Here is a 15,196-nt window from a genome sequence, read left to right on the forward strand (position 1 = left end):
TCAGAAGAAGAAGTAGTCTTTATTTACAACAGTAGAATTGCGTACAATGTAATTGTCACAGAGCTCGAGTGGTTTGTTAACCAAGGTCAGCGGGGAGACCCGTGGTTCCGAGAACACTAGGCAATATGCGACCCTTCTCCGTCTCAGAAGCGGGGATAGGCGCCTTTCAAGTTGCAACTCACAGATGTAAAAACTCATTTCGGGCGGCTCCCCTTGTTCTCAGAGAGTGGCCTTCCTCCAACTGCAGTGTCAAATGCTTCGGAAGCGTTTCAACAAGTGGCGAGAAAGAGGGGAAGACGACGAAAAACGCTGGGCAGTCGGACATCAGCAGGACTTGTGATCGGTTATGTGCGGGGCCGTGGCGTGAAAATGCGTGCACCGAGGACAGCCGCCAAGATGTGTGCCGTGTGTTGCGTGAGTGGTCACCGCTACGCGAGAGAGCCCCGACAACGTGCACCAACTTGGGCGCCGGCTCAACTCCGGACCCCTTTCATCGGACTCGGGGACGCCACACCATCACACCCCTTCTCTATCGAACTGGCCATAGCATTCGCAACAATCGTTGATTTGATTTGTAACATCTACCTCGTTCGGCTTGTATATATATAAGCTCTGTCAATTGTGATCATTGTTGTGCAAAAATTGTTATCTTTGTTATAAACTGGTGAACTTGTTATTGAAAAAGTTGTGTCCGGCCCCCAGTTCCTATCGCCGTCCGTTGTCCAGGAACATCCCATTCGACCGTCCAAACCTCAATCTTCTTTTTGCGCGCTTGGTACGGTCTCAGTGAGGAACGTGATTCCATCTAGTGAGTTGCACGAGCTCCTCAGACCCTGCCGTGCGTGTGATTGCTAGGTCAAGCCTGTGATGCAATCATCATTAGGTATTCTATGTCTGCAACATCGTAGGTTCATTGTGGCACTATGCTTATTGCACAGGTTCTATCACAAACCCTCTCTTTGTAGACATTACATAACACCAACGCGAACAGTTTTTCCACGCATTGACAATCCACACAAAGCTGTAAGTCTCGTTTTATGAACTCCTTTTTTCCGCAAACGGCCATTTCATGGAATAGCCTCCCTCATCACATAGTCCAACTTACTGGCCCTCATCAATTTCGCACCGCAGTATCTAAGCACTTCTGTGTTGTACCAGCCTCTATGTACCCCCCCATGTAATGCCCTGTAAGGGCTTTTGTGTAAATAAATACTCGGTGAACAGGCACGGCAGCATTTCAGTGATTGACGTGGAGGTAGCAGCTTGCATTGCTTGCGTCATCGTCCGCCGAGCAGAAGACTGTCACACTCGGGCACGAAGTACAACTCGTTTGTAACACCTGCCAGCGCCACGGCAGCACTACCCCCTCACAAAGAAACGCGAAACGCTGGGACGACGACCACGACCTGAGGAGGAATGCGAAGGAGAACCTTGAAATTTTAAACTTTTTACTTCAAAAACTTTTAGCATGTTAGTTTCTTGCTATGGTTTCTCGACAAGGAGAACCTCTCGCGCGATGTAAAGCCACGAATTATGCCCCGGCTGACGATCATTGCAAAGCATTTCGGGAGGGGTTCTATGGGGTGTCTCTACCAAATGCGTTATCTGTATTGTGAAACAGCTAAATGCCAGTGCCGTGTATGCCAAAGGGAGTCTGGCCATTAGGAGGAGCCTAAAAAAGATGCTCGACCTATCAATCAAACTAGGGCGCATTTCATTGGTTACCGTTTTCCGTGGGGATCGCCACGACACCAAACTTTCTCCAAAATGGAGGATAGCGAAGCGGAGATTTCGTGACAAAAAAAAAATTCACGGACTACTTTAATTTCATTCTTTCATTTTTCTATGAATTTCATTCATTCTATACTGCGAGTATATATCCTCATGCTCTGCAAAATCAGCTTCGACTTTCGCACCGGCATCATTATTTACGCGAAAATTAGATGTTTCATCGCTAACGTTTGGCCTAGTCAAGACCGTGATTCCAAGAAAATTGCAAGAACGACGCCCCTGGTACGTAAGGCTTTGCATTATATAATTGAATTTTACTTGTACATACATCTTTGCGCATTTTTGATTCAGTCTACTTACGTACCGTGATTTAAAAGTTGATACCGGCAGTCGTCTGCTACGAAGAAGCGGGTCTACCGCTCTCCTGGTCAATCACTTCTGCCAGAAACCATTTCCCCAACATGTCTCTCTCCTTGCAGTTGGCGTTGATAAAAATAGGGGCAAGATCCGTCGCTTTGGTCCGTTTCAATCCAACCAATTGAGTTTCTCCAAAATGGTGACACCCAGTACTGGAAGGCCTGCAATAACAGGGAACTGTATTTCGACCTGTGATCGAGCATATGCAGTCCCATTTAATACACGCCACTGCCAACCTGAAGCGACATCTTACGACGAAACAAGACAGAATTAAATAATCAGGTACTGAAAAAAAAAAAAAAAAAGACACTAGTACATATAATTCGCCCCCAGCAATTTCTACAGTTGCGGAGTGCAGTTGACTCAAGGTCGTTCTGGCACGATCACGGAAGAAATTAGACACTGCTCTTACCGGGCCTTTCTTCTAGGATTTCTCATTCTCACCTTTCGATTTCTACTTTGCGCATTATTAGCTCTGCTGCTTTTTCTACTCACCCTACATCTGTTCTATCTCACTTTGTTGGGAATTCCTCGATAAAACTGCTCCAAAACCTTTTCTCGATCGGCACTTTTGAACGGCATTAACGTTGTACGTATACTCAAGGTAGTTTTCCCCAGCCTTCATTTCTCAACTTGTATAGTTTTGCGCCTGTAAGCAAACTGCTGCATGCGTCTTCCTTACTAAGACGATCACTCATACGGTTACTTTCAAACAAGGTAGAAAGGTCTGACAAAGTACGTTGAGTCCATGTTCTCAAGTATTTTGACTTTCTCTCTCAAAATTAACGAGAAGCTGTGTGCCGCTCTTTCCGTGCCGCTCTTTCCTCGAATCAGGAATGATTGCTGTATCGTCCTGCTTAAAATCCATTGTCGCAAAATCCCCAGATTCTGATTGCACGCCACTTAGCGTGACGTCACGTAGGATATACATATCTTAGCATTATGGGAAAGAAACTAAATAATAATAAATGTGAGTTATGATTAGAGTATATGCTCTCCTTGTAATTGCTCGGGCTTAATATTATAGGATATGTTGAATGTAATGGGCTTGTTTGTTTTCGGTGCAAAGTAGTCCACAGACATAATAAGTGGTTAGGTAATTCGTTGTTGTTACCACATGATGTGGTAATCGCACATCGAATGTGTATGTTCCCCAGGGAGCATTTTGTCCAGAGACATTCTTTCCGGTTGCGGCTGGCCACTTTTTGTAACGGCAACAATATTACCGTGACATAAGGTGGTGAGCCATGTTATGTGACACCTCTGGGAAAGGACACACCCTTCCTCATTCCAAACCTTTTCTATGAATCCCTCGATTTATGAGCGATTTTTCCAGGAACGTTAACTGTTCATAAATTGAGGGTTGACTGTAACTGAACATGCAGGTTTCCAACTGTTTGAAGAAAGCAAGCAACTGCCTCAGTACGGTAATGCCTCTTTCCCCGATGTGGAAATATAATTTAATCTTAGATAACACCCCGCTTCACGGCGAGTGCCACAAGTATTACAAATAAATATCTCCCCCAAACATTAGCAGCCGTAAACAACGAAGCAAAATAAAGAAGGAAGATGTCATCAAAATCACGACTAAAACTATTATCACATCCATTATCCATTATCTCATTGGTAGAAGAAGAAGAAGAACTATTCCAAGCACGTTCAAATTCTAATTAATGCATAAGGTCCAGTTACCAGTTGTTGCTATGGGAATCCAGTGGAGAGCAGAAGCATGAAGAGTCGAGAGATCACTTTATCTCAGGGTTTCATATGCGATGACGTTCATGGGTGAGTGTTTGCCACCGGGCGTGTTTGCTCGATAAGAAAACGCTGTGTGACGTTGCTCATGGGACATTGAATGAACGTTGCTGAGATGGTGCTACTCATAAGCGACGGATCCCCTCACAAGCCCCGGGAATTTGAAAGCAAGAATCCCCACGAGGCAAAGACGGACTTATGATGATAGCTCTCACGATTATAGCTGAAACAAATATTCGCGCAGCATTCAGTATTTTATAGTGCGGTGAACAACAGCCTGGTCAGAGCTTACAGGAGAGTCTATTAATAGGGACGACTGTAAATGGAGATATAAATTTTTCAGCTGTCCTCTCTCCATATGTCTGTACGCCGCTCGTATAGCCACAGTTGTTTCGCACCGCTCATTAATGCAGAATATATATTGTGGAAGGTCCTGTTCTGTTTCTGACTGTCCTTGGTAGCTAGTGCATGCGTCATGCGCATTGCTTCAAAACTCATTGAGCAAACATATTCTTTCAAGAACGAGAATTGAAATTCCATTGAGCGTATCTCAAGGTCAATGGGTCGCGGCACTAACACGAAATCAAAGACGAGTGGCGTTCTATTTTGCGCATTCACGTACGGCATTGGCGTCACCGAATCTGTCAAGTACAGTCCCGAAATCTTGGAGGTTGCAGAGAAGAGCGTGAGATGCAATGAGTCCCAGCAACCATTGCGAAATGCTGACGACATCTTGTGATTCTACAGTGTGAGACTTTTGACCACGACACCTGGGAATACATCCCCATTGCAACGGAAGCCACTGAGCAGAAAGAAAATAGCGTCGACTAACGAACATTGCACGATAGCAACAGCGGCCATTGTGGCAGTGATGGGAAAACCGATCAACCTTGCGACGATCAGTGTTCAAATTGCCGCTCCAAGCCAACCACCACAGCTGCTCGCGAGGTTCTGCAAACAGCCCATAATTTTGTTAGGACAATGGCGACCAGCACCGCGGACTCCATGTTGCCCAGATTTTGCATACTTTGGGTTGCACACTGTTATGCGTGAAACATATCACAGGAGCCAATCGCAGACGTCTGCTCCAAGAAGTACACGATCGTTCTTCAACAGGTTAACTTTCAGTGTAGAGCACGTGTTTGACCTGTCGAGTCGCTTTTAGATACGTCATTTGTTGTTCGTTTATGCTACCCGAAGCCGTTACAACATTCCATCCTCGTGACAGCTCTCGCAATGAGAAACCAACTAGAGGATCACTCAGATTCTCTCAACGTAATTTAGGTGACGTAGGGACCAAGATAAGAAAACTGAGAGCTGTTTGGTCGCTTTGCAGGATAAGATCGTCTCACATATGGTCCCGAAGGATAAGTTGATAAACAAGCTGGGAAGGCAGTGGACGCCAATACATCATCTACAGCTTACACGTCGAACCACAGTCATGAAGGTTCTCCCACACAATGCGCGCGTTGACTTCAAGTACTGCGAGTGAGTGAATTTCTATCTTTTCGGGGGCTCTTGGGGGTGGCTATTTTCCAGGAACATGTGCTAGACTCGGTCTGCAAGATTTTGTTTTGATTTCGTGAAGGAATAGTCTATAGGACGAGGTCAAGGAGGAGTGGCGGACGGTCAGCGAAGACAGGACCGTCTGCTAGGACTGTATATAGGAGAAGACTCACTCGGTTATAAATGGACGCGTGCAAAGAAAAACAAGCAAAGGGTCATAAATTGACAATCGTTACTTCCAGTAATTCCGAAAGTTGCTCTTGAAATTCTTAAAAGGAATTCACAGGAAAACCACATATTTTGTAACGAGGTAACATATGTAGTTGGTTTACGGCACGATAATATTATTTATTTTCCGGTGCCCACAAACAGCAAGCATTCTATTGCACCGTTACACGTGAAACAAAACAAAGAACAACACATAATTCGGACATGAATTAAAAACGCATATGCCCATAATTCGAACGTTAATTAAAAACACAGAAACACATATTTGGACATTCATTAAAACAAGTGGTGTTGTAAAAATGGATATTTCACAAAGAAGCATTCGATGGCGTAAAGAGGAAAGGACCGTGTATATTGTGAGATAGTTGAATACGTGGCATTGGCGTGGCATCCTTCAAGAGATCAACGTAAACCAAGTGCTTTGATCTCGTTTTCCTTGTGCACAGATCTTGGATCTGAATCTAATAACGCTGCGCAGTTATTTTTCCATAAAGAATGAAAATCTCAAATCATAAATCAAAAGCTGCTCAGATAACTGCAATTTCAGTCTACCTACATATCCTCATATTCCTAATAAATTCTACTTCCGACGTCTGTCATATAAGTAAAATTTCCACTGCACTCTCTCGGTTTGGTTGGATTGCGTTTTTCGTACTGGAATAAGCAAGGCGGTTACAAAATTCTAGCTCGCTACACATACGAGACAGTCTTATACAACGTTAAAAGAGAAAACGATCCTTGGAATCCTCGTGTCAATCGGGTTATAAAACCCAGTGACTGTAACGAGGAAATGGCATGAAGACTGTAAATCAATTTCTGTAACCATAACGTAGAAAGTGACGTCGATCCAACGACAGTTGTGCTAGATCAATTCGGAGTATCATGCTTGGACAGATGCTTCCAGGTATTGTATTCTTTTTTAAACACAACTATGTAGATGACAAAAACTACGAGAGAATATACTGGTCGCAGAAATTTTAGTTAATGCGTTTTCCAAAAAACGTATGGGCTTGGGTGATGTCCAAATAAAGGGAATGACAATGACTTTGACTGAAGTGCCACCTTTGGAACCAGGGGGGTCGGACTCGCTCAAGGAGGGAGCTGCCATCCGGTTTCATTCCGCTAAACTGGACGTTTTCTTCACTTGCTATCTAAATTCGGCGTACTACGTGCGTATCTCAGCAGTGAATATTTTACCACTACAACACTTGCCGTTCGTTTGTCGCGACCAACTCGGGACTACACAACGGGGGGACACTTATAAGGCTGTGCTCGAATTGTGCAACCTGGACAACTTGTGTCAAGTCTTCGTGAAAACATTTTTTTGCAAGTTTTCTATACTGCGAAGGAGTGCCTTCTAGAGCAATTGTTTTGGAAAGAGGCACTTGGCAACGGAATGTGAGCACCTTTCTGCTGGAGCAGCTCAGGCAGCTTCATGTTCAGGACCCCTTTGCTATTGATAACTCGCTTCCGGTTATCGAGTTCTTGCAGAATGAGGGAACATGTTTTCTATAGACGTTCAAGACCTCTTTTATTCCATTCCACAAAATGCCCTGATTTCATCTGTGCAAGTCTGACCCTGTCCGGTTTCAAAATAATGCTGGCATCCCTGTGACAGCGTTCATTGATTTACTACGGACTTACCTGTCTTCCACTATCATCAAGGAGGATGACAAACTGTTGGTGCAAAAAGGTGGCACCCCAATAGGGTTCAGACTTTCTCCCATTGTTTGCCATATTTTCTTGGCTGATTTTGACAGATTGGTGCACTTGAAGGCAGGTGCAGATACCGCATTTTGAGGTATGTCGATTTTTTGATTTTGTACTGGCAGAAACCGCAAATCTCTGAGAATGATTTCTTTAGGTTGCATTCAAGGGGCATGAGGTTTACATTTGAAATGCCTAGAGCAGCCTGCCTACAGTTCCTTGACCTACGATTAACGATATCTTCCTATCATGTATGTCCCAGGTCTAAAAAGGTAGTTCTGCCCTTCGACTCGTGCCACTCAAAAGTTGTAAAAAGGGCCATCGCCTTAGCGTCCCTTGGGGCTGCTTTGGACAGGTCATGCGAACACAGTATAGATGGCAGTTTTTCAGCACAAGTGATGAAACGAAGGGGGTTACCCAGTAGGAATGCTGTATGATATTTCTGAAACACTCTTGGCTAAGGTAAAAGGTGTGGCCAAGAAGAAGCACGATAGGTTACTAGGTCGACCGATGTCCATACCGTATGTACACACTATGTCACACAACTTGAAAAAAGAGAGACATAGCGTACCTGTGGTCCTCTCAGCGCCAGTTAAGTTAATAACTCGGTTGAATGCCGGCAGAATGTGGTATATCGTTAACATGCGGGAGGGTTTACATAGGCCAGACTGGGCGCTGCATTAACACTAGACCGGAGCACAACTCCATCAGGACACTTGGCTCTTCACAGCGAGACCTGTGGGTGCTCCCCGCTATTCACAATAGAGGGTGGGTTCAAAACGCGCGTTGCTCGGGCGTCAGTGGAAGATCACTGTGTTAGCACACCGTCATTGTCACTCTTATCAGCCAAAATGGAATATCATGTGTTTACCAGCTAGTTTTCTGCTTTGCTATTGTGATAAGGTGTTGTCATATTCCTTGTGTCTTGTTTTGTATTTAAATGTGTCAACTTGTTTAATGTTGAGAGTCAGCAGTTCGTTCGTGCACTTCCTCGTTCGTGGCGCATTTCAACGGCCGACCAACTCGACAGACCAGAGCATGGAATGGGTTCTGTTTTTGCCATTCCCGGTTCCCGTTGGTTGGCAGAGCAGCATGAAGATAACTGTGCATACAAACGTCCCTTGGACACGTCATAGGCGGTAAACATGTTCATCCGTGTCCGTGGAAAGCAAAGGGTTGGCGGTGTCGTTTGATATGACAACTTTTACCTTGTGATACCGATCAATTCTGCACGCATCCAAGGGTTCGTATACGTACTCAACGCTTCCTTCGTTCCCTCCATGTGGGAATGGCAACAAACAGAGCAGCTCCGATGTTGTTCATGACCAATAGATGGCTGCGCGGTCACCCTCGGGGTAGGAGAATCCCTAGTCCGTTCTCTCGGTATTCCTATATTAACTCTCTTTGGAACTACTCGTGTGCTGTTGATCTAACATGACTTTGATTTCCTCGCACACCGACACCAATTGCCCAAATGGTACCCACTATGGGGAAATGAACGTGCTAACCCGGTCTTGGTGCCATAACCATCTTAGGAGTTTTAAAGTAGTTGATTCTACAGTTTAGTGACATCACAAAAATACAAATGCAGTTCTGTAGAGGATCGTCGAGAAAGAAGAAACACCGGAGGGAGAGAGCGATCGTGTATGAGTGGGGCGGCCGAGATGCGAGAGCTCGTAGGGTCCCAGTGACTGGCTGTGCGGGGTAGATGTGTCCGTGAATGCGATGCTCGGAATGCAGTCAACTCGCCTGTGCGTAGCAATATGGCCATTAACTTGCCAAGTACAGGAATGTGCTCAGAGCGAGACATGTGCCAGCGGATATGAAGCCTGTTGAATCTGATAGCAAGCAGAGTCGGGGCAGGCGCAATGACAGTACCAAGACCGGTACGGAAAAGGCTGTTGCAGTTGATTGTTTGATCGTTGCTCGAGAGTAGGGCGTTCCTGGGTTCGACGCTCGGCGGCATGCCATCGAAGCTGGTGCAAAAATTTGGGATGATAGAAGGCCGAACCGGTGTTCGTAGTTCGACGGGTCACCAAATGTAGAGGAGGTAGTGTTCCTCTACCCGAGTCCCGACCGGCGATGACTGTGGCCTATCTCCATGGCCGATGCTCGAGGCGCGCGGTCATCTTCGTCATTGTCCACGTCCCGCTACAGTTCAAGCGAAGCGTAAGTAAATGCATTGCCTACCGGGGCATTCCATCACAATCGACTCATGTAGAGGAAGAATGCAGAAGCAATGTACATGTATAATGTGCCTTCCGCCACGTCGGGGATTAATTTCCCTTTCGTGAGGGCACATAAATAAATGAATGAAAAAGTACATTCCCTCTACACTACTTACTCAACCTAAGGCTCATTGTTTTTTCAGATCTTGTATCCCACCAACATAAAACTGCAAATGAATTTCTTGTTAAAGATGCGCTCGACAATAACTTTAGACTCGTCAAAAGCGCAAGCAAAACAAGAAAAGGAAAAATAAAAATCTGGCGTCATGTTTTCTGGGAACGAGCGGGAGTGGTGGCACTCTGCTATTTCATATTGATTGCTGTAGCATAACAGTTGAGTGTTCTTCCTATTGTGGCAAGATTTGAGGCCGAACAAGACGTTGACGGGGGACTGGGATGAACTGGAAGAGATAACAACAACATACGCCAACTTACTCGTTGATGGACCTTCGCCCTCTGCCATTCCAGAACAGCCTTTTCGCGTCTACGCACCATCACTGGGGTGTCAAAATGCGAAAGCAAAAAGGAAAGGATCCGCAAAGGCAGGAATGTGGCATGATCGAGTTATAGTGCTCGCCATACAGCTCTTTGTTTCAAACCTCCTTTGTTTATCGCTATGTGATATCACGTGACGCGATCCAACCAGTAACCCGACGCGACCAGCGTAGCGGAGCAGAGGACACAAGAGGCGCGTTTTCAGTCGTCAGCTGTGCGTCGCCGGCCTGGTGAGGGTTAAAGTCATCTAGTAGTTCAATGTAAGTGCAAAAATGCAATGATATTCTTTTGTTGAATATGTGCGCCTGTCCAAATTCACACCACCACCCAAAGTAACCAACTCTGATGGAAACCGTCTCATTCAAAATCTTGGGAAAATTTCATTGAACCTATTGGATATCATATACATAAATCTCATTGAGTGACCACGAAAATTCTCATATTGGAAATGGTGCAATACTCTTAATGAGAAGTGGTGGCTCAAAACCCATTGAATGTCCCCCTCATATATCTCATTGAACCAATATTTATCATCGGCGTGGTTCTCCATCTGCCAGTAGGTTTTGTTGTGGTATAGTCACATTAGATAGTTACCAATGAGTGTACAGTGAATCCTCGTTATTATGACCATGCTCGTTCCCGAAAATTTCGGTCATAATGCGGAATTGTCATGTTAACGGGGGGGATTTGCAGAGGTTTCACTGCATTGTTCCCTGGGAGTATGGTCGTAAAGCGCGTATGTCAGATTATCACTGTAAATGCATTCCCGCGAAAATGAATTAGACTCAATGTGGAAATTTATTGGATCAATGCACCACATGGTAATCTATCACAGTACATATTCCAGCTACAGATGCGCTAGTAATAGTGTCGTGTAGACCATATAGCGATAAAGATGGAATTAGCAGTAACCTCCTTCTCTTTTTCCGGAGAGCACCTCATGAAGCGCAACATTGCAGTGTAAACACCGAACACTAGAAGTCACTGAACAGAAGTAAGAGGCAAATAAATTTCAAGGTATCTTGGACGGAGCAAAGTATCTTGTCATCACCTGACAAGTTCTCTTATTCATTTAATACTGATGCGGCACAACTACTTAGATCAGCGAACATATCCCTTGGCCCATTCACGTCATGACAAATGAGTTGCCGCAAACTGTGAGGCAGAAGCACACTGCTTTTAACTGTGGTAAACATGAACACCTTCCTCGGACTCTGTCGATGATGTAAAGGATATTTTCAGAGATGTGAAATGGGACACCAAGCCAGGAAGCATTTTTAGAAGCAGATTTATTCGACTATGCTGCTGTATCGACTCCGTAACTCTACTTTCCATGCAAAACCATGTTTGCTTTCACGGGTACAGCTTGGGACAAAAGTTTGCGGAACACGGCACCTGCGTATTTCTTCATCGGAGCGCTTCCCTGCTAGCTATCACGAAGCTATTGAATAGGAAACGGGTGGCGGGCTATTCTATCCACCTCTCAGTATGTATGTCCACTCCTTTTTGCTGCTAGGTTGTCGCTCCATTGGAGAAATGCGACAACCCGGTGTTCCGTAAACTTTTGTCCCAAGCTGTACTATGTAGTTGGTGTTACTACAAAGGAGAGCACTATGCCTCTGCCATGGACCTCAAGAGAACGCACTGATGAAACGAGAGAGATGCAGCAGTCATTAGGGACAACCCGTCATCCAGCACATAGGGTTTTACATAGGGAACACAGCCGTGTTGGGACAGCGAGTTCTAATTCTTTGCTGCAAAATATAGAAAGCAATAAATATCGTAATTAGTGCGTGGTAGTTTAACACAGAGGTCAGTATTCCTTAGAGTATACATTCCACTGGAAAAATACACATGAATCATGCATAATGTAAAACCCCGAGAGGAGAGACCAACACGAACCATATTTTGCAAGAGTAGAATAAGGCACTTGTATAGCGGACAAGCGTGAAAATATCTTTGATACCAAGAGGCAAAGGTGGCCGAGTCAGAAGATGAAAGACCCATAATTATCCGCAACAGATATATAGGCTGCAGATTTGACCCGTATGTCATCCCATACGCTTCCAAACAATAGGAAATGTGACTGTGGATTAGTGCAAAATAAACATGCAACTTGTGGGGACGACGTGCTTTAATCTTGATAAAGCAAATAAACCTTGAGAGACTTTCTTTCTTACATGTATAATATGAGATTGATAACCTAGACAATCTAGATATAGATTTCAATTTTCAATTTAGTTTCAATTCAATTCATTTTATTTCACTCAGAAGAGTGGGTGAACCCAAGACAAAAAGCTGCACAATGCAGCTTGACAAGGGCCCGGGACCCAAAAACTTTACTTCATCAACTTGTTTGAGCTTAGCACCACAACAAATAAGGTCGAGGTTATGGTGAGCAATTGTCTTCTGCCATGGATGAAAGACCATATAACAATACTTGGTTAAATTTATTTGCAACTTATTTGCCATGATCCTCTTCGAAAGCCTTTCACAAGTAGACAGTTTGGCATTTCCAAATATTTCATTTATACAAGTACCATAAAGGAAAACATTGCTGTCATCGGCGTAGAGCACCAAAGTGGTGCCTAAGAACTCGGGAAGATCATTAACATACAGCAGGAACAAAAATTGGCCAACCATGTAGCCCTGCGGTACTCCACACTTGATATAGCTCCAGGAAGAGTGCACATTGTTTATTGCTACGTACTGTTTTCTATCACTCAAGTAGCTCTTTAAAAATTCTATGGGAGGACCACTCTAGTTTTCTTAACAAGATCTTGTGATCGATAAGGTCAAAAGCCTTGGTCAAGTCAACGAAAATACCCAAAGTTAATAATTTGTTATCAATATTTTGTTGTTTAAGTATGTTGTTTAAAATATGTTGTTTAAGTATTCAACTATATCCTCCAACGCTATCTCAGTAGATTTTTCTTTTGTGAATCCGTACTGTGATGAAGATAGTAATTTTTTTTCCAGAAAAATATATATTTTTCATGCCGAATACCATATCATATTGTTCATACCGAACTAAAGCTGCCTTTTCCACAATCTTGTTAAAAACTGAAAGCAAAGGTGTGGGACGATAATTTTCAACAGATAGCTTATCCCCTTTCTTGAAAACCGGAATCACATTTGCAGTCTTCATTCCATACGGAAAAATACCCTCCGTAAACATGTGATTGATAAGCGTTGTTAACGGTACAGTCAACAGATGATTATACCGCTTCAGCACGGCAACCGATATACCGTCATCTCCGGTCGATTTAGTATTTTTCAGATTATTGATTATGTTTTCAACCTTAGAAGGGAAGACTGGGGATTAAAAAAAATATATGTGATATACGATGAGCTAGCATCAGCTCAGGGGTCAAGCTATCGCTCTCACATTTTATAACACTGTTGATTAAAATTTTCAGCAATAACATGCTTGCTCGTGATAAGCTGATCCGAGGGATAATATATATCGCGGATATATCACTTTTTTTTAGTCACTCTGTTAAGGGCGAAGCTAATCGTATTCCACATTTTTTTATTAACACCGGCTGCGGAGGTGATTTGGTTGTGAAAATATGAAATTGTAGCCTGTCGGATGACCTTGTTCAGTGTGGCCATTTACGCCAGATTGTTGTATATGCGTTCGCCAAGAGGGTCGCCTTTGTCCCTGTGCGTTTTCACAAAGGGGTGCCGCCTTGTCTGTCACTCCTCTTCCTTCCCACCACCACCACTATACCATGTACATGTTTCATAATGTAACTCCTTCCATGTTGATTTCAAAGTTATTTGACATTGATTAAGAAGCAGACAACTGTGATGAGACAGTGGATTACCAGCTAGGAGGCGAAGAATAGGAACGAGGGACGTCACGCTGTTCGTGGTGATTCCATTTTCTGTCAGATACATTTCCTGCGCCCTGCCACAAATTTAATGTCATCTTATTTTCCTGGAGGAGTGGCATTTCTGGTCTTCGTTGTGCAGTGTGTTTGCCTCCCCGACTCGTACTTGAATGACCACACCTCTATTGCAGTTACTTGTCTCGGATGAACGAAATGGTGAGAAGCCGCGAAGCCGTTGGAGACAACATTGTTGGGGTTGCTGTTGTGGGTCTGGGACGCATCGGCACCATTCACTTCGAAGGCCTGTATCGCAATCCCAGGGCAACCGTCCTGTACTGCATCGAGGAGAGCTACGAGAGACGAGTGGCGGTCAGTAGCAAGTGGCACCTGACCAACTCTCCCTGTAACATGCGAGGCGTACAAGGCTTTCAAGAGGCACTAGATGACCCTCGGTGAGGATATAAGATGGACAGAATGTCACTCCTCTTTATAGTGTATGAGGTTTGGTTTATTGCAGGTCTTTCGCTGCTCCCCGGACTATGTCGAGATGCATAACACTCAAGTGAGCTGTTCTGCATGACAGCCGCTTCAGTGTTGTACGTCAGCGGAGTAGCGTTTCAACGCACAAAACCGCCATTTTGATTGAACTGAAAACGAGATTGATTACGTTCTGAATCATAACTTTGCGCTACGATGCTCAATTACTTGGAAATTTAGCAGGGTTGAATGATCTTCAGAGCTTTATACGTGGTCGCATTGCAACCAGATTTGCGGATTTTCCACTCCGGGGTTGGAATGATTCCGGAATGAATTTATCAGAGCCCGGAATGGAATGGAATGGTCTGTGTGGTCAAGGGGTTTGCTTTTAAGAAAATATAAAATGGCTTCAGTAGTGTGAGGCCCACATCACTTTAGTGGAAAACTCCCGTGCCAATGAAGAGGGCGAAATAACCTTGTTTTTGTGCTTTTTACGTGCTGGGTATAATGTCAATCTCCTCTATAGCACTGCTGGGCTAGCTACCGGTCCTAATTCTTTTATTGGTGGAATTAAAGGGGTTACCAAGCCATTCCAACAGTGGGAATTGACCATACCTGTTTATTCCTCGTAATGGAATTGGAATGGAATGGGCAATCCCATTCCGCAACCCTGATTGCAACAAATGTTACAAGAAGAGAGTACTTTGTATGCAACGTTTCCCACGAGGAACCAGCGGAACGCAAGTCAAGGTAGAGCAAACCCCATTACAAATGCGGAGATGTGTCAGTCGGCTCTACCGATTGAGGAAGAAGGCC

General features: G+C 44.3%; 1 protein-coding gene and 2 long non-coding RNA genes across 7 annotated transcripts in view; 1 reads left to right on the forward strand and 2 right to left on the reverse strand.

Moving 5' to 3' along the window:
* On the reverse strand, nt 1–3,948 carry LOC135370068 (uncharacterized). Of its 2 annotated transcripts, XR_010415196.1 has the most exons (3): nt 3,841–3,948; nt 2,096–2,309; nt 1–1,406 (listed from the first exon to the last, which is right to left on the reverse strand). It is a non-coding gene; the product is annotated as an uncharacterized LOC135370068 (long non-coding RNA). The 2 variants fall into 2 exon arrangements; XR_010415195.1 differs by having other exon boundaries at nt 1–2,309.
* The window catches only part of LOC135370067 (uncharacterized oxidoreductase YrbE-like), a 26,396-nt gene continuing 15,019 nt past the window's right edge, over nt 3,820–15,196 (forward strand). The window contains exons 1-3 of one of the 4 annotated variants that reach the window (XM_064603762.1): nt 3,845–3,933; nt 5,240–5,391; nt 14,095–14,355. In XM_064603762.1, coding sequence (XP_064459832.1) covers nt 5,258–5,391; nt 14,095–14,355 — 395 coding nt within the window. In that variant the 5' untranslated portion in view covers nt 3,845–3,933; nt 5,240–5,257. Of the gene's footprint in view, nt 3,934–5,124; nt 5,179–5,239; nt 5,392–10,226; nt 10,328–14,094; nt 14,356–15,196 lie in introns of those variants that run through there. The other 3 variants (XM_064603761.1, XM_064603763.1, XM_064603764.1) reach the window with 3 other exon arrangements.
* Nucleotides 8,891–10,155, reverse strand: LOC135370069 (uncharacterized). Its single transcript, XR_010415197.1, has 2 exons — nt 10,008–10,155; nt 8,891–9,495 (listed from the first exon to the last, which is right to left on the reverse strand). It is a non-coding gene; the product is annotated as an uncharacterized LOC135370069 (long non-coding RNA).

Source organism: Ornithodoros turicata, chromosome 10, assembly GCF_037126465.1.
Source record: "Ornithodoros turicata isolate Travis chromosome 10, ASM3712646v1, whole genome shotgun sequence".
NCBI classification, from domain to species: domain Eukaryota; kingdom Metazoa; phylum Arthropoda; class Arachnida; order Ixodida; family Argasidae; genus Ornithodoros; species Ornithodoros turicata.